Below are 16,963 nucleotides of genomic sequence, written 5' to 3'. Positions count from 1 at the left end.
AAAAATCGGTTAATTTGGAACACTGTCATAGAAGGTGGGCTACATCTGGGCCATTTTTCCATCGCTAAGCGCTTTTGCATCAATCTCGGCTCTTGGGCTCCAGCTTACCTTTCAAAAAAAAAAAAATCGGGCTCCAACTCAAACGCTGGACGGTCCGCGCCCGGCCCGGCCGTAAATACACAGCGCCCCGTCTGCTTCGCCCATCGCATCATCTTCTTCTTCTCGCACAAGTTGAGGGCAGGCCGTCGAATCGGATCTTCTTCCAGCACAACTCGAGGGCGGCGGCGGCTACTAAACCCACCCCACACGCGCCCTTCCTTTCCGAGCCCGACGCGATCAGCCGAGCGATGTCGTCGTCGGCGCCCGCGCCGGCTGCCATGGCCGTGGACGACGCGGAGGACGACCAGCTCGCCTCCATGTCCACGGAGGACATCATCAGGGCCTCCCGCCTCCTCGACAACGAGATCCGCGTCCACAAGGTTGGGGAAACCCTAGCCCACTTCGCATCGCTCCCTCCTGGGGAGTTTACGACTGTTCTGACTTGGGGTGTCTGTAGGACGAGCTGCAGCGCACGAACCTGGAGCTCGAGTCCGTCAAGGAGAAAATCAAGGAGAACCAGGAGAAAATCAAGCTTAACAAGCAGCTGCCCTACCTCGTCGGCAACATAGTCGAGGTTCGTTCATCACCTGAATTAGTCGCCGGTAGGAATTATTAGTTCATTGTTGAAGCACGTTTTGGTTATCGATCTGCAAAGTACATGAGAAAATTATTGTCTGTTAAACTATATTGGCTGGATTTTCATTACTTGGCGTCAATTTGTATTGTTCACACTAGTTAGACGCCGTAGGTTTAGTTGGGGGGTGTATTGGCTTGGTAGGACTCCGTAGCCCCTCTGCCACTAGATACATTAATGTTCCTTTGTTTATTTGTGTGAGCAATCCTTGCAATTACCTAGAATAAGTTCATCTTGCTATGTTGTAACTGGTAACAGACTTGAAATGTCAACATCCTATGGCTACTTGAGTTGGTTTATTTTGGTGTACATCATGAGTTTGTTTATCTTGATAGTCTACTTCATATTCAGTAACTCCTAGTTGAAAGTAAAATGAACTCTTGTAGAGTATGTCTTTTGAGTGCTTAACAATGTTACTACTGAGGCTTTCGAATTTGTTGTTTTGTAAGGTTTCAAGCCAAATGTGCAAGTTGGATTAATGCTTAGAATTCTTCTTATATATTTTCTCAACTGTTTCAGATTTTGGAAATGAACCCTGAGGATGAGGCTGAAGAGGATGGTGCTAATATTGACCTGGACTCACAAAGGAAGGGGAAATGTGTTGTTCTTAAGACATCCACGAGACAAGTAAATAAACTTGCCTGACCTTTTTGAAGCATCCTGCCTTCTTATCATATGCATGAACTTTCTCATCAGTGACAAAACACACTCTGGAATTTTGAGTTAGTTTGGATCCTGTGATCTCTTTGTCCGCCGATAAACGGCAAAGCCAAATCCCAATCAGATTGGTATAGGCATCACTTCCTGCGAAGCATTTTTAGATTTCAATTACATTTTAGTTCTGTACAACCTATTTTTATTAAACCTCATTTTGTTTATGTGAACATGCTAGTTACCTATTTGCAGTTGGGTGACTTTTTGTACTGTGAAGAATTCAAACTCACTTTTCATTTTTTTGGGGTTATTTCCAGACTATATTCCTTCCTGTAATTGGGTTAGTTGACCCTGATAAGCTGAAGCCTGGTGATTTAGTAGGAGTTAACAAAGACAGCTACTTGATACTAGATACATTGCCTTCTGAGTACGACTCACGGGTGAAGGCTATGGAAGTAGATGAAAAGCCTACTGAGGATTATAATGACATCGGAGGACTCGAGAAACAGGTATTTACTCTGCAGGACTGATGGTTCGGGCAACAGAATGGTTGTGAATTTGTTTCTCTGCAAGCACTGCAAGTAATGATACAATGTTCTGGTCTAATGCAGATTCAAGAGCTTGTGGAAGCTATAGTGTTGCCAATGACACACGAGGATCGCTTCCAGAAGTTGGGTATTCGTCCCCCTAAGGGGGTTCTTTTGTACGGACCACCTGGGACTGGGAAGACGCTCATGGCCCGTGCATGCGCTGCACAGACTAATGCGACATTTCTGAAATTGGCTGGTCCACAACTTGTCCAGGTAACTAAAAACCTTCGGTGTAAAAGATGTTGAAAGCAATGTCAGTACTAACCTTGCATTCATGTATTCTCCACTCAAATTATTTTAATACTTTATGGATTCTCCACTCAAATCATTTTAATCTTCATTTTTAAATGATGCAAGGATTACAGTTGGCCCTGATAAAGTGATAAACAACTTTACTCAATTCTGCTGTGGAACTTCGATTTGTATTATAATTCTGCAATGTTTTTCGCCTAATATGAGATTATTTGGTATTGCATTAAATCATGATATGATTTTGATTGCATTATTTGCCTCATAATTGTTGATGTGTTGTGAAATATTGCTGGGTGCAGAGATCCAGAACCAGTTTGTCTTCTGTTTAGTTGATATTTTTCCTTAGTATAATTTAGCAAATATAACAACATTTTTTGTGAACTGTTCCAGATGTTCATCGGTGATGGAGCTAAGCTCGTTAGAGATGCTTTTCAGCTGGCGAAGGAGAAAGCCCCGTGCATCATCTTTATTGATGAAATTGATGCCATTGGAACAAAGCGTTTTGACAGGTACATGATGTAGCATTCTTATGGTGCAGTCTGATGTCCCTTGTCATGGCTTTTCACTTAGATCCACATTGATTTTGAACTAGAACAGTGTTTATTTGCATATTCTGTTTGAATTAGATAGACCAAGTCTGCTCATCATTCTGACATTCTTAATCATTTTCATAATCCTTTCGTGACTTGATTTACGCATGATCACCACGCTTCAATATCTAAAATATTTAATAAGTGTTGTGCAGAATTTATGTTTGTTAAAAGGACTACAATTAGATAGGAGTATGTGATTTTTATCTCATGTATAGTCTAATTTTCCTGTACACTAAACAAATATGAATGGGGATATGGACTGCTTGCAGCTATTTTTCACCTCTTGGATTTTCCACTTGTAGTGTGGTTATCATTGCAATAATAATTGGAATTTTATGTAATATATGTGATCTGCAAAATAATTCATACATTTGCACTTAACTAATAAGTACATCTTAACTTTTATACCATGCATGCCATTGTTTAATCATCAGTACTAACTAATAAATGCACTGTTCTTCTGGAAGCTCATGCAACTAGATGCGCTTTTTTTTTTGGTTGTGATATGATAATTTAATTTGTGGTTTTATTCTACTACAGTGAAGTGAGCGGTGATAGAGAAGTACAAAGGACAATGTTGGAGTTGCTGAATCAGCTTGATGGATTTAGCAGCGATGAGAGGATAAAGGTCAGCATTCAACCTTCAACTTATTCTTGATGTTTTGCCTCATTATGTTTAATCTCAAATTTAGAAGGCACATAGGTACTTCTGTTGACCGAGTATGATAAATGAATAGTACTAAAAATATCTTATTCAACATCTTAACTAAACTGGGTTGTGTGACTTACAGGTGATAGCTGCAACAAATCGTGCTGATATTCTTGATCCTGCTCTTATGCGATCTGGCCGTCTGGACCGGAAGATTGAGTTCCCTCATCCATCAGAAGAAGCACGAGCTAGAATCTTGCAGGTATGCCCAGCTGGCCACTGAAGTTATATCTACTTGTAGCAAAACTGTGTCTCAGTTTCTGATTTTAAATTGTCAATCTGTTCTGCCACTACCAAAATAACTCTGTTCTGTGTTATGTTTTGTAGATTCACTCGAGGAAGATGAATGTAAATCCGGATGTTAACTTTGAAGAGTTGGCGCGTTCAACTGATGATTTCAACGGTGCTCAGCTAAAGGCTGTTTGCGTGGAAGCTGGCATGCTTGCTCTACGCCGAGACGCAACAGAGGTTACCCATGAGGATTTCAACGAGGGAATCATCCAAGTGCAGGCAAAGAAGAAGTCCAGCTTGAATTACTATGCATAAGGAAACACTTGGTTAAGTTTGTGATCGTTCACATGTTTGTGGGCTTGTGGCACCTTCGTTGTTGGGTAGCATAACTTATGATTGTATTAAGCGAGCACGTGTTGTTTTACTTCATATTATCAGATCTAACAACCAGTCTACTGTGCCTTGTGGCCTTGCCTGTTTGTACCTTAAACTTTTCTTCTCAGAATTCCCGTAACAATTCCGGATTGGTATCTTAGCGCAATGTCGAATCCCCTTATTTTGATGCCGATCTCGCTCTATGCACCTCCCAGTATTGCTCAATCACCAACGTACGTTACTTTATCATTAGATATTTGGATTGTGCTATTGCTGTCCTACGCTGCATTTTTTTGCAATGTTATCCAGGAAAAAAAAACAATTGCCAGGCGGGATGCCGTAACATTCGAAGATATTTTTACAGGCTGCGAAATATCCATGGGACTTTTGAAAGCAGAAGCACGTAAGTTCAGAATCGATCGGTGCAACAGTTCTTCCACTTGCACGAGAAAAAAAAAATATAGCAGCGATGAAGCTGCACTCACAGAATCTGGGACAAATTTTAGGGCGGGACTAAGAATGTCGTCAAGCAGCCTACGGCAGCAGAGGGTTGCACAAGATTTACGGGACGCAGGACGGTAGGGTGAAGCCGTGGCACAGGTAGGCGATCACCAGGTACACTATCACCGTAAGGATGAATATTATTGCAGCTCTGCAAGGAAGAAAGAAATCATATGGACGTCAGAAGATGGATTACTACAATACATACACGAAGCTGTGTATAATAAGCCAATGCAAGAAGATGCGGTACGTACGTGAGCTTCACATTTCTCCACCACATGGTGTTCCTGAACCGGCGAGCTTGCCGTTTAAAGCGCATCGTGTTTCCTTCCATAGTTGCAGTCTTGTCTACCAGCAGTTCCAGACGGTCACCTCTCTCCAGTACCTTGTCAATGTTGTCGAGCATGATGCCCCGGACCTGCAAGAGAAGAGAATACCAGACAGTCCATACAATTAAGCTTTTCTCTTTATTTAATTTCCGGTGATGTTTTAACTGGAGACGCCACGATCCTGACGAACCAGGAAATTGATCAAGTACCTGATCGATTTCACCTCTCGTGCGAGTTATGCTGTCAGCGTTGGGGTCGTTGGAATAGTAGTCCATCTGCTGGCTCAAAACCCTGGAGAACTCGTCGTTCATCGCATAGGCGAGCGCCGTGAGGGCGGCCCGCCCATACGTCTTGACAAATCGGCCGTGGATATCAGCAAGGAACGCGAAAGGGATCCGTCCTGAAGAACATGCATGGAATCTTTTAGGATTAATCTATCTATCTATATAACTAATTTTGGTGTATTTCCTTGCTCCAGGAGGTGGCCACATCAGCAAAAATATATGGGCCGTCGGATCGGCCGATCCAACGACCAGAAACAATTCTAGGGCATTTGACCCCATATGTGGGATCTGTCGACATGAGTCCCACACATGGGCCCCACGTGGGCCCTGTAGGACCCGACAATGTGGGTCCCACAAGTGGGCCCCACTGTGGACCCACCCACCATATGTGGGGCCCACAAAACCAATTATAATTATATGTGGGGTTTACTATAGTTTTTCAAACAAAAAAAATCTCTGAACTATAATAAAATCAACCCGCACTCTATCTACATCGCTCCACATAAAACTCTATGAGCTTTGGTGAAATCAATGTGCACTCCACGAACAACAAATTCACAGAAAACACCCCAAAACTTCTGCAAAACCAACCCACTTAATGTATATTGGTGACGGGTTAAATCGCCTCGTATATTTACACACTGCATATACCGCAACATTAACATGTATGATGACTGCCACATACAAGCTTTCTCGCTACGGACGCTCTGGGGACATAAATTTGGCAAAAAAACCCTCGACCTTTGGTGAAATCAACCCGCAGTCCATGGATGGCAATTTTACAAAAAAATCCCGGACTTTGTGAATGTCTACAAAAGACCACTTGAACTTCAACGAAATCGACACACACTCTATTGATGACAACTTTATGAAAAAAAAACCCTGGTCCTTGGCGAAACCAATCTGCACTCGACGAACATCAAATTCACAGAAAACCTCCTTAATGTGTATCCGTGACGGGTTTAATCGCCTCGCACATTTACATACTACATATACCACAGCATTGACACCTATAATGACTGCCACATACAAGCTTTCTTGCTACGAACGCATAGATGATCCGTAGACATATTTCAACAGTCTACACCTCACACACATACATTTGACAATCCAAATCAAATTTGACCGAGCTAGCATCAAAACTTTATAACCACACATATATCTGTGAGGGGCCTCTCAGGAGCGCCAACGGCGCAGCATTTTTCTAGATAGTATATCAGAACAAAGGATACATGAACGAATGGATGAATGCATTAGCGTGTCGTGTCGATCCAGAACAAGAAAATTATTCCCTGTGAAATGAAAGGTAAAGGCCACATGGCAATGCACCGTCGCCGCAGGCACGACGACGCGATGCGAAATGCGTGGCATGATATTGATAGATGGTGAGTGAAGGGAAAGGCACTTACGGCCGGCGGCGTCGTCGGCCATGCAGAGCGCGGTGATGCCGTCGGTGCGCTTGACGTGGAACACGTGGAGGTCCTGCGTGTAGGAGACGTTGCAGTCGTTGCCGCCGTCGGGGAGGCGCTCCAGGACCTGCCGCGCCACGGCGCCCGCGTTGCTCCCCGCCGCGCCGTGCTCCGCGAGCACCACCGCGCCGCGCGCCACCACGGCGTACTCGATCCTGCCCATTGCCGATCCGATCCCGATCCCCTACCCGCTCGTCCTCCCGGCCCTCTCGCGCGGCGCAAGAGGGGGGAGGGGAGGGAAGGAATTGAAACGGAGGAAAAAGGATGGGAGTGAGTTCGTTTGACCCAAGCCCCGCGCGCCGGTGTCTGCCTATACGACGTCGACGGCGACGATGCGGATCGCAGCGTGATTGCTGCCTCCCGCTTATTTTCGGGGCCCGGCTGACTAGGACTCTATAGGAGCCTGACGGGTCTCCGTGTCAGGTTCGTGGGCGTCTCGGTGTGCCGCGACGTGCCGGCCGAGGCCGAGTCTGTCTCGGAGGTGTACGACGAGTCTCCGAGCAATCGACGATCTATTTTGAGATGTCAGACGTGTTGCGTGCCACGGCCGCGCCGTGGCTTTTTGTTTATGGACGACTTTTTAAAAATAAAATTTACGAGGAAATCATGACAGCCGACATTGAGGATGATAGGGTGAAAAGTAATCTATCGTTTTTAGGTGGAAAGTATATTGTATTTGATGTTTATAGACGCACAATTCTTTCTCAACACATAAGGAAATTTAATTCGATGAAACTTGTTCGTGGAAATCATGTTCGAAACACTACAATGGGTGGAGAATTCACGAAAGCAACAGGGGGACGCCAGAATCTTTGCACCTTTGGATTAGGATTAGGAATTAGGAACTGAGCAATTAAACTAGTGATTACACAGCCATCATAATGGTTTTGCCTCTCACAACCAGGGTTAAAAAAACCGGTAGGAACCGGTCCGGTTACCGCGGTTACCGGTCTTACCGGCCCGGACCGGTTCCGGTTCCGGCCGGTTAGAAACCGGCCCAAATTCAAATTTTAAATTTGAATTCCAAAAAATGGAAAAAATCTCAAAAAATTCCTAAAAATACTTCAAGGTGCAACGAATCTAATGGTGTCAAATTTTCTCAAAAATTTCGTTCATTTAGTATAGTTTGCGGGGAGTTGAAGTTAAATCAAAAAAGAAAAAGAAAAAAATGGGCCGGCCCATTAAGGCCCACCAGGCAAACCGGTCAAACCGGCCGGTAAACCGGTAAAACCGGTCGGTAAACCGGTCAAACCGGCCGGTAAACCGGTTGCACGGGAGCTTTTGAATTTGATTCGAATTCAAACCGGTAAAACCGGCCGGTAAACCGGTAAAATCGGCCGGTAAACCGGTCGGAACCGATTGCACGGGAGTTTTTGAATTTATTTGAATTTGGATTTGAATTCAACCGGTTTCCACCGGTTACCGGTCCAACCGGTCCGGTAAACCGGAACCGGTGGCCGGCGGTTTGGGTTAACCGGTCGGGATAAAAAACCCTGCTCACAACACGCAGCTAAACCAATCTAGCACTTGGTGGGCCGGCCGTCCACATCACCCCCACCCTCCGTTCTCCTCCCCTGATTGAAACGAAATCTCTGGTGCCTCGGCCACAGCAGCAGGCCAGCAGCCTGGGCGTGGTGACCCTTCGCCGCGGCTCCCGGTGGCGGCGTCATCCCGGCTCTCCCACGCGGTGGCGGCGCGCCTCTCCTGCCGTGCCCCTGCCGCCTGCATCCAGAGTACGCACCCTTCTCCTTCCCTCCCTTTCGTATGATTTGGCGGCTCGATCGGTTCGAGCTGCTGGGTAGTGTTTAGTACGTTCGATTCGCCAGTATGTATCATAAGATTCCCCAACCATTTCGTGGCCTGTGTTTGGATCTCTGGTAGTAGAACCGAACCTGAGGGAAGAAACCACTTCACTCCGGATTGGATTGCACAGGAATTCCGATCGGGTGACCTGGTACGCAGGCTAGGCTGTCTGGCACCTCTGCTGATCCGCATCTCTCGGTCATCATTTGGTAGCAGATTTCGATGGCTGCGTAGTGGGGAACTAGTTCTGTCTAACAATTCATGTTTCTGGCTGGGTCCTGCTAGGCATGTATTCTTCAGCGCGATTAATTTCATGTCCAAAAAAGATTCGAGGGTTCCCTCATGCTTATCAGATTGACTGTAAGCGTGCGGTTTTAATTCATTTTGTCAAGCCATAAGAAATGGCATATGTTGATGTAAGTATAACTATGAAAACATGGTCGTGTTTTTATTTAACTTGGCACAGTTGCTTTCTACATTCATTTGGCATTTTTGCTGGACATTGTTGTGCTGCAACTATAAAATCTGACACAGCTAGTTCATTAGTTACTTTAAGTACACTGATTTACTTTGGAAGATCAGCTGAGAGAGGAATCCTGGGATGTTGAATGGATTAGTCTATAATTGTCCAGGATTGAATGCTATGTATGACAAGTCACATGCTTGTGTTTGGGTCACTGTAGGTTGTACTTTGTTGGTTTCCCCTTCTTCTTTTCACTTTCGATCTTAACTCCTTAGTTTTAGAATTTCTGCATCTCTACTTAAAAAAATTTAATCCAAGGTTATTCTCCCTGTGAGCATCTCACCTTCTCACTTGGCCACTTAAAAAATAAAATATGAGATATTCTAGCAATTTGCTGGTTATAACGTTTTTTTTTTGCCAGTTGCTTCCTGGTCAAGTATTGCAGTATTGCTCATCTATCCTTTTTTATCATCCCAGAATTTGTAGCTGAGACTTTCTTCGAGAACAAGCAAGAGCTTTGCCTGTCTTCACATTAAAGGAGAACTGAAGCGAACAACAGCAAAGGGAAAATGGTGCTATCACGTAGTATGAGAACATGTTTGCACAGTGGAAGACTTGCCCTCCTTGCCATATTGGTCTCTGGTGGAATTGTGTTGCAGATCTTGGTAAGCATCCAACTCTATTATCTCAGCATCGGTTTATTTTCTTTTCCACTTCACACAAAACTCTCTACTTTTTGCTCATTCAGGCTTGTGCTCTCTATAACAACTGGTGGCCAATGCTAACAGGTTAGGAAATTTTGTGTAGCACTGGCAAACTTCGCTCATTTCCTGATAATTCTTTCTGGAAAGTTATCTTTGGCCATTTTTGCAGTTCTGATGTACCTTATCCTACCAATGCCCCTAATACTTTTCCTGGGCTCTGATACTTCCTCGATGATGTCTAATGGGGGAGATGGGTAAGTCATCTTCGCTTACAGAGTAACGGTCCCTGGTTGCTGATTTATTCTTACACTTGCCACCATGATTTTATAGCACTAATTTTGTTCCCAGAGGTGTGCATTGACTTGCTGTCACTCACAGAACACATTGCATTTTATTTAGTGATTCTGAAATGAAGCTTCTGGTGCGCAAATGATTTGAGATTCGCTGCCTTGAATCAAGTTGTTAAGTGAAGCCTTGCAAGTTGTAGACATGTAGTGCCTGCCTGCTAATTGCTGAATAGCTTATTGCATCCCCTGAATTCTCTGTGATATATGGTAAGTTCTTGTCATATATGGTGTGAGCTTAATTGGTGTACTTGTACTGCCACTGCAGCTGGGTGAACTTCACGAAATTCTTGACGGGCGCATCAATAGTGGGGAGCATCGCCATTCCGTCGATCCTGAAGCACGCCGGTATCATTGGATGGGGAGCGCTGACAATGGAGCTGTCATCGTTCGTAGTCTTTGGCGTGGCAATCATGTGGTTTCTCCCGATGAACAGTAAAGACGAGTACAGCAGTGTGTTCTAGACGTCTATTTTCAGTTCTCACATCCTCTTTCCCGAGTGATCCTTTGCAAAATGGCCGTGAACTTGTTTGTACAGCTGCAGTGGGAGCATTACTTAGGGAAAGATTGGATACAAGTCATAGAACAGTACGTGTTTGGTCTGCATTTTGTTCGTCCCGTGATGCTGTGCCTCGCATTCAGAAAAAAAAATGTTCGCATGGTACCTGATTTCCCGATTGCCTGCCCCAGTTCGTTCCATGCCAGTCCAAATAGGCGTATGTTGCCGTCTTTCTTTGCGTTACCTCCGCCTCCGGCACGCAGATGGGTGGCCACCGGTGCTCGCACGCACATTACCCGAGTCCGCTCGCCGTACGGCACGGCACCAGGGTCTAGGGGTGCGTGTGGTGCACGATTCGTTTCCGTTCACTCTGCCCTGTACCGACCAGTGTGCACCCACAGGCCACAGCCGACTAGCAGAGGGCAGAGCCATCGGCAGGCAGCCGGCACGCGGCCGGAGGCGCTCAGTCGCGTTCGCCCAGCTCGGGTTCAGTTTTTTATGTGGATTGCATAGCAGCTTGCCTGTACGAACAGGCGGTTCCAACAAGCTGAGGCAACAATTTTCACTCTGGCTGTGCCATGGTCTTTTCGGAGAGAAAATTCCAACCTGGTTGTTCGATAACAAAGCCTTACATATTCACATCAGAAAATGGCAGAGTGTTTCTCGTACTAAATTTTGCAAGGATGCCAGTCCTTCAGTTCCCAGGTGCACATCAGCCCTTCTTGCTCAATGCTCATGAACAACCAGAAAGGAGAAAAAGAAAACTTCTATGGCTGTGCTCATAATGTCATTCTTACAATGGAAAAATGGGCCAAAAAACAGAGCAGCAGGTTGTAGCGCCCTACATCATGCCAGCTCCAGTGTATGTGTTTCTGGCATGGAGCTGCATTCCTGCGCCACCGTGCATGTGCATGTGCATGTACGGGTCGGCGAACGGATTGGAAGAGGCTTGCTGCTGCTGTGCCATCACCATCATCATCTGCCGCTGCTGCTCCTGCTGGAGCATGAAGGCATGCTGTTGCTGCGCCATCGCCACCATCTGCACGTTGCGGGCTGCGGCAATGGAATTGGAGGCGTAGAACGGGTCGTACATCGGCTGCTGCATCATTGGACCTGATGCAGGAACAGTCTCCCAAGGGTTCTGGCTCGCATTCTGCTGTGCCTGCTGTGCTTGTCGGTGCGCTTCATTGTATAGACTGTCAAGTGTAAGCAGGTCCAGTCCACCGGCCTGTAGCAAGTACAGTCAGTATGGTTGCAGAGAGACATAGTAAGATAATTCAATATGGATTATCTGAAGTTATGTACCAATTTGCTTGAAGTAACAGCATTTTCATTTGAACTGGGTGCGGCGACTAGCGCCAGCTCCCAGCTGGTGGCCACGCTTTCAGTACTGGTAGGAGCAGGTGATTTAAGCGCATTATCTGTTGCAAAAAAAAGCGAGTCAGTGAAATTGCATTTTAGGGCTTTTTTTTACTTAGGTTGGTGAATAAAGAGATTTCATCTGCAGGATACATAATTATGTACCTTGTTGAACAATTGCCAATGCCGAAGCATTCTTTTGATCTATTTCAGATGTGTCAGGGGTTGATTCATTCATTCCCTGCCAAGACAGTGAGAAGTTTTAGGACGCATGATCGGCTAATGGCTGGTGCGTGACCAGTACAGTAGTATCATGGGAAATTACCAGCAGATCTGTTGGTTCAGCTGCGGGAGGGACCTCTTTAACCGGTTCAGGTTCAGGTACTGGAGGTGGAGGTGGAGGTGGAGGCGTTGATGGTTCTTCAGCTTCCGATTTTCTGTTGTATTCTATAGCTAGTACAGCCTAGAAAAACAAAGAAATAGACATAAAGAGACCATCAAAATGCTGCCTTAAAGTAACTTCGATAGAATGTCAGAAACAGCTTGCTTGTACATAGTAGCAGATAACAAAGATCCCAGGAAAGAAACAGCTATTGTATTGAAACAAATAGTACAAACTTCTAGTAGTTGCAAACCTGATTTCTCTGAACCGTTGAAGCAAGGGGAGCATTGCTCACATACTCCTCCATAGTTGCCAAGAACGATGCAGGGGGCTGTACGTTTTCGTGGTACCAATAGATTATCAATAATTTGCTCCCACAGAATATGACAATAAAGTATATACTAATGATCATTAGAATGGCAGCCAAACCTGTTCAATTTTAAGGAATCTCTCACCACGCCCAATATGTATACTTTTACACACTTCATAAAATTCTGAAAGTTGTTTTGCCTGTACAGAAGTAAATAAAATTTCTCAGCCACTAAACATACAATTTCTGATATTGTAAGACAGCAAGAGTTAATATTAATGACCAACTAATGGAAAAAGTTTAATGGATCAACCAAAAGCAGAAAAGAAATCAGATTTACCTGGCTAATTGCTCTTTTATACATGTCAAGTGCCCTTATAGCATCATCTCTTTGCATCTCAAAAAACTGAATTGTGCGCAACATGTAAATTAGCTCGGTAAAATAAACAGAAACACACGCAAAAAAAAAATTCTGATGAACAGCAAGCTAGCAGTCCTCACCTTGTCAACAAGATTGAGTATTGCATCATTGATGGCTGTTTGGATCCTAACACTCTCTAGAGCAACCTACCAGTAACAGATAAAACAAGGTCAAGGAATGCTAGGACAACTAGTACAAATGGCCTGAAACCCTCACCATTGATAGTGCATGCTGAATTATGGTGTTATAAGATGATGACCCTTGTGGCTAAAAAGAAAAGAAAAGAAAAAGTCAGCAAGGCACCTTTTAAATGTCAATGGCAAATCTAAAACACAGAAACTGGTGCATTTCTACAGAGGATAACAACAATTAATTTACCTGGCAATCAAGTAGACGAAAAAGAAGCTGCTGTAATGCTGGTAATTGTTCAAGCAATCCAATTGTATCAAGATCCCGAGTTCTCTGTGGATACAAGAGTTTCCATAAATAAAAAGTTCAAAAAGCCCCTCATGATCCTTTAGTACAGACCAAATCTTTTTACTCAGTAATGTACTAGTTCACAACTCAACAACGCAACCTAAAAGATGTTTAGATTTTAGACAATCTGAAGACTTGGATCCATTGAAAGATTAGTTGCAGAGTTCTAAAATGATAAATGGAGCATGTATATTAGAACTTGAACCGCAAATAAGATTGGGGAGCAAAGGCTACAAACTAAACTAAATAGATTGGATTGCCTACCAGTGGATCCTTTTCAACGTCGTAGTTCAGTACACGGAATGATTCGATTCTCTCCTCCAAATATAAAGCATAATTGCGCACCCATGCAGAGTAATCCCAGGCTGCATAATAACGAATAGTCACAGTAAGCTCTACTAGTTTGAAACTTTGAATACTAATTCCAGATCTAGCTGAAGTTAGCAACTAACTAGGGTCTAGGTACCTTCTGCACTAGAATCGTCCTTAAAGTAGGACAGATGGAGCATATGGGAGCTAGTTCTTCCATAACTTATAAACTCGTCACGGAAAGTAGGATCAACTTCCCGAAGAGCACGGTGTACGACAACTAATGTCTTCAGAGCAACCTGTCAGACAAAATGCAAACAAAAAAGTTAAGTACCATGATGCTTCTACTTTCTGAATTACCCTAAAAAAAATTATAATCATAGGCAAGCAAAATATATAAATATCACTCCCCAGGATCATTAAAAGCTAAGCATTCTTTTCCTGAAATGAAGGTTAAGCAGTGTTGGATGAGGAAAAAAACACCCAGTCCTTTCCAAGAACGACTATTGGGAACAGGACAGATCCATAGTTACAAGGAACACTTTCATTATCTGGGACATACCTTGACAGGAAAAAAAGAAGGTCGTTATGGAGAACTAGTTTACAATGTCAATGCATGTTACATCAATATGCATAGATCCAGATATTCTCTCAAAAAATAGGAAATTACCCATTGCACTCCAAATGTGAATAACAATGGAGAATTCACTTCCTAGCTTGTTGACAGATGGAGAAGATTATATAGGCTAAATTCTATTCGCTAAATTTGAAGAGGAGCGTTCCAAGACTAGTAAGTAATACATGGACATCAGGAGATCCACAGTAGACATACCGCCCAGTTGCGTGTCTTTGAAAGACGTCTACCAAGGGCACGGATGCAGTAGGCTACATCTGCACGAGGCCTTCCAGGAGAAAGATGGTAAAAAAGGTCTGCAACCAGAACGTGTGAGCAAGAAATACGGGGAAAATTCACAGGTCAGAAGCATATGAATGATCACCTCTTATATACTTCTCCTTTGCTGGACGCTCAACATGGTTTGTGGCCTTCACAAGAGCAATATCCAGCTCCTGTTACAAGGGAGAGAACAACAAGACAAGGCAGTTTAACACAACTGCTGCAACGATGAGAGAACCCGAATATGGACCTTGAAATTTTCGATCGTCGTTATACCTTATAATTACTGTTTACTTTTGCTATGCTAACTGTTGTGGTGTCCTTGAGAGCCCCGACGTACTTTCTGATGCCTGTGCCACCCCCAGCCATTTTTCCCGAGTCCCTGACACAAATCAGTGTCTCCTAGTTGGGCTGATTGAACTACAAAGAAGAGCCAAGGGTGATGTATGGGTTAATACTTAATCGTGAACAGGAAAATGGCGACGATAACAATGCAAAATTGAAAAAAAAACCGTAATTGAAGTCTGGAAAGGCTATGCTGTTTAATCAGAATGGAAATGCGGATCCTAAATCCTTGTCTATCCTAAAACTGTGTTACTGCAGAAGAATAATTCCGATCAATCTAACACTGATTGCTTGTAATAGAAATAGATGGACAACTGAAGGATAGCACCAATTTGGGCTGATAAAACCGAAGCAGGCTCACCAAAACAAGAGCTTTCAAAGACAATCTAGGCAAACGAGCATAGGTGCATCCCATGCCACACCTAGAAGATCACGACGAGGCAGCTTTCGAATTTTGAAATCCGGAAAACCAGTAAACTCCCGAGGGGAAAGCGCTAAATAGGAGGAAGCAAATCCCCACCCCAAAATTCGCGGACCCAAGCAACAACGTAACAACTAACAGAGAAACGCACCTCCAACAATATCCTAAAAAACAGCAGGCAGCGATAAAAAAACAATCAAACTGAGGTGCGGCGGCAGATTACCAACCGACGAAACAAACGCCCCCCAAAAAGCTGCGACGATCGTTGGAGTTGGCACGGACTCTATAGATTCTTGCTTCATCAGTTATCAGGAATATTACCTGGTTATTTGAAGGGAATATATATGGTGAAAACTAAATTTTCGTGAAAATTCGTGCAAACCACGATAAAAAAGTCATCTAAATTCACGAAAAAATCATACATATAAATGATACGATGATACACAATTTTGTAAAATATTTTGTCCAAACTCGATTTCATTTATGAGATATAAAAATAATAAATTTCAAGCCAAGAAGCTGTCCAAATGATTGGTTAGAAATTTGTTATTTTTATATCTCACAAACAAAGTCGAGTTTGAAATAAATATTTTACAAAGTTGTGTATCATCATTTCATTTATCTATGTGATTTTTTTTTGTGAATTTAGATGAATTTTTTGCCATGATTTGTATGGATTTTCACGAAGGCAGGCGGTTTTCACCAAATACGTTTTTTTTAAAGACCAAAATTTCACCAAAGATAGAAACGAACGGTGAATGCATCAAGGCACTGAGTTTTCAGATAAACGGGGTCAATTGAGCGGCCATATACATCATGAATCAACCATTCTCCAACCCCAAGCTTCAACGGCGAAGCGCAAGTTGGCCAGTGGGAACAAATGCCTTGATGCATCAAAGGGAACCGGATTTTATTTCTAGGAAAGCGGAACGGCCTGTTGAGAAAGGATGAAAATCGAATCTCGCAGCAGGCTGCTTCTTAACAGAAAACGAATCGGGAGAAGAACACCCATTGCCCACACCGCAGTAGGATCAAACCTTACCTGGCGGAAGAAAAAGGCCTGGACTTGATCGGCGGCGGGGAGGAGGTCGCAGGCCCGGGGTCCGAGACTGCAGGGGAATCCAGAAGCAGCCGCAAAAGCAGGCACGAACCGCAAGAGTAGTCTGGACGCCGTGGACGGGAAGGACCGAAGAACGGAGGAAGGCGGCGACGAGAGCGAGCCGTGTCTGAAAGAGAGCTGGCGAGGACCCCCCGGGGGGGGGGGGGGGGGATCGTTTCTCGTTGCCGCGTGGTCAGTGACATTAGCACACGTGTTCCCGCACGTCGGGCCGCTAACCAGCCTCTGACCAACCAACTCCATTTCGCTTCGCATTGCTTCTCAGACACCGCTGCTGTCTCCGTTGCCCTTTGCTTCCTCTCTGTTGTAGTATCACTTTGCTCTAAAGTTCTTGAGATCAGATCCAATGAATAGGCTTGGCCAACTGCAAGCACCGGCATAGTACTGCTACTAA

At 44.2% G+C, this 16,963-nt stretch overlaps 4 protein-coding genes across 5 annotated transcripts; 2 read left to right on the top strand and 2 right to left on the bottom strand.

The window, feature by feature from the left end:
- The first annotated feature begins 208 nt into the window (after positions 1–208).
- On the top strand, positions 209–4,324 carry LOC120645341 (26S proteasome regulatory subunit 6A homolog). Its single transcript, XM_039922145.1, has 9 exons — positions 209–479; positions 557–673; positions 1,253–1,360; positions 1,705–1,896; positions 1,999–2,190; positions 2,620–2,738; positions 3,363–3,450; positions 3,614–3,733; positions 3,859–4,324. Exons 1-9 carry the CDS (start codon positions 348–350, stop codon positions 4,075–4,077), a joined length of 1,287 nt encoding a protein of 428 aa, XP_039778079.1. The 5' UTR covers positions 209–347; the 3' UTR covers positions 4,078–4,324.
- LOC120645353 (vesicle-associated membrane protein 711-like) lies at positions 4,119–6,968 on the bottom strand. Its single transcript, XM_039922153.1, has 4 exons — positions 6,661–6,968; positions 5,177–5,367; positions 4,893–5,056; positions 4,119–4,789 (listed from the first exon to the last, which is right to left on the bottom strand). Exons 1-4 carry the CDS (start codon positions 6,881–6,883, stop codon positions 4,699–4,701), a joined length of 669 nt encoding a protein of 222 aa, XP_039778087.1. The 5' UTR covers positions 6,884–6,968; the 3' UTR covers positions 4,119–4,698.
- Positions 6,969–8,283: 1,315 nt separating this feature from the next.
- LOC120645326 (vacuolar protein sorting-associated protein 55 homolog) lies at positions 8,284–10,703 on the top strand. 2 transcript variants are annotated; one of them, XM_039922131.1, is made up of 5 exons: positions 8,284–8,453; positions 9,464–9,651; positions 9,735–9,774; positions 9,860–9,944; positions 10,303–10,703. In XM_039922131.1, the coding sequence occupies exons 2-5, from the start codon at positions 9,556–9,558 to the stop codon at positions 10,496–10,498; spliced, it is 417 nt and encodes a 138-aa protein (XP_039778065.1). In that variant the 5' UTR covers positions 8,284–8,453; positions 9,464–9,555; the 3' UTR covers positions 10,499–10,703. The 2 variants fall into 2 exon arrangements, with proteins under 2 accessions (XP_039778065.1, XP_039778069.1); XM_039922135.1 differs by having other exon boundaries at positions 8,300–8,452; positions 9,457–9,651.
- Positions 10,704–11,151: 448 nt separating this feature from the next.
- On the bottom strand, positions 11,152–16,694 carry LOC120645316 (putative clathrin assembly protein At5g35200). The gene is made up of 16 exons (XM_039922122.1): positions 16,495–16,694; positions 14,963–15,106; positions 14,790–14,859; positions 14,624–14,721; positions 13,949–14,090; positions 13,747–13,847; positions 13,384–13,467; positions 13,222–13,272; positions 13,086–13,151; positions 12,925–12,990; positions 12,704–12,784; positions 12,528–12,605; positions 12,218–12,355; positions 12,058–12,133; positions 11,839–11,954; positions 11,152–11,761 (listed from the first exon to the last, which is right to left on the bottom strand). The coding sequence occupies exons 2-16, from the start codon at positions 15,053–15,055 to the stop codon at positions 11,375–11,377; spliced, it is 1,647 nt and encodes a 548-aa protein (XP_039778056.1). The 5' UTR covers positions 15,056–15,106; positions 16,495–16,694; the 3' UTR covers positions 11,152–11,374.
- Between the last annotated feature and the right edge of the window lie 269 nt (positions 16,695–16,963).

This window comes from Panicum virgatum, chromosome 1K (assembly GCF_016808335.1).
Source record: "Panicum virgatum strain AP13 chromosome 1K, P.virgatum_v5, whole genome shotgun sequence".
NCBI classification, from domain to species: domain Eukaryota; kingdom Viridiplantae; phylum Streptophyta; class Magnoliopsida; order Poales; family Poaceae; genus Panicum; species Panicum virgatum.
The sequence above is the reverse complement of the archived record's forward strand: the minus strand, read 5'-3'. Positions and strand labels throughout refer to the sequence as shown.

What these genes read in the sequence shown, in the direction of transcription:
- LOC120645341 (XM_039922145.1), top strand. Translation starts at nt 348, where the DNA reads ATGTCGTCGTCGGCGCCCGCGCCGGCTGCCATGGCCGTGGACGACGCG. An exon ending in TCGTCGGCAACATAGTCGAG is followed by an intron (nt 674 to 1,252) that starts GTTCGTTCATCA and finishes CAACTGTTTCAG; the next exon opens with ATTTTGGAAATGAACCCTGA. An exon ending in CACGAGCTAGAATCTTGCAG is followed by an intron (nt 3,734 to 3,858) that starts GTATGCCCAGCT and finishes TATGTTTTGTAG; the next exon opens with ATTCACTCGAGGAAGATGAA.
- LOC120645353 (XM_039922153.1), bottom strand. Translation starts at nt 6,883, where the DNA reads ATGGGCAGGATCGAGTACGCCGTGGTGGCGCGCGGCGCGGTGGTGCTC. An exon ending in CGAGAGGTGAAATCGATCAG is followed by an intron (nt 5,057 to 5,176) that starts GTACTTGATCAA and finishes CTTCTCTTGCAG; the next exon opens with GTCCGGGGCATCATGCTCGA. An exon ending in TGGAGAAATGTGAAGCTCAC is followed by an intron (nt 4,790 to 4,892) that starts GTACGTACCGCA and finishes TCTTCCTTGCAG; the next exon opens with AGCTGCAATAATATTCATCC.
- LOC120645326 (XM_039922131.1), top strand. Translation starts at nt 9,556, where the DNA reads ATGGTGCTATCACGTAGTATGAGAACATGTTTGCACAGTGGAAGACTT. An exon ending in GAATTGTGTTGCAGATCTTG is followed by an intron (nt 9,652 to 9,734) that starts GTAAGCATCCAA and finishes TTGCTCATTCAG; the next exon opens with GCTTGTGCTCTCTATAACAA. An exon ending in CTGGTGGCCAATGCTAACAG is followed by an intron (nt 9,775 to 9,859) that starts GTTAGGAAATTT and finishes CCATTTTTGCAG; the next exon opens with TTCTGATGTACCTTATCCTA.
- LOC120645316 (XM_039922122.1), bottom strand. Translation starts at nt 15,055, where the DNA reads ATGGCTGGGGGTGGCACAGGCATCAGAAAGTACGTCGGGGCTCTCAAG. An exon ending in TTCGTCTACTTGATTGCCAG is followed by an intron (nt 13,273 to 13,383) that starts GTAAATTAATTG and finishes TTTTCTTTTTAG; the next exon opens with CCACAAGGGTCATCATCTTA. An exon ending in ATAAAAGAGCAATTAGCCAG is followed by an intron (nt 12,785 to 12,924) that starts GTAAATCTGATT and finishes ACTTCTGTACAG; the next exon opens with GCAAAACAACTTTCAGAATT.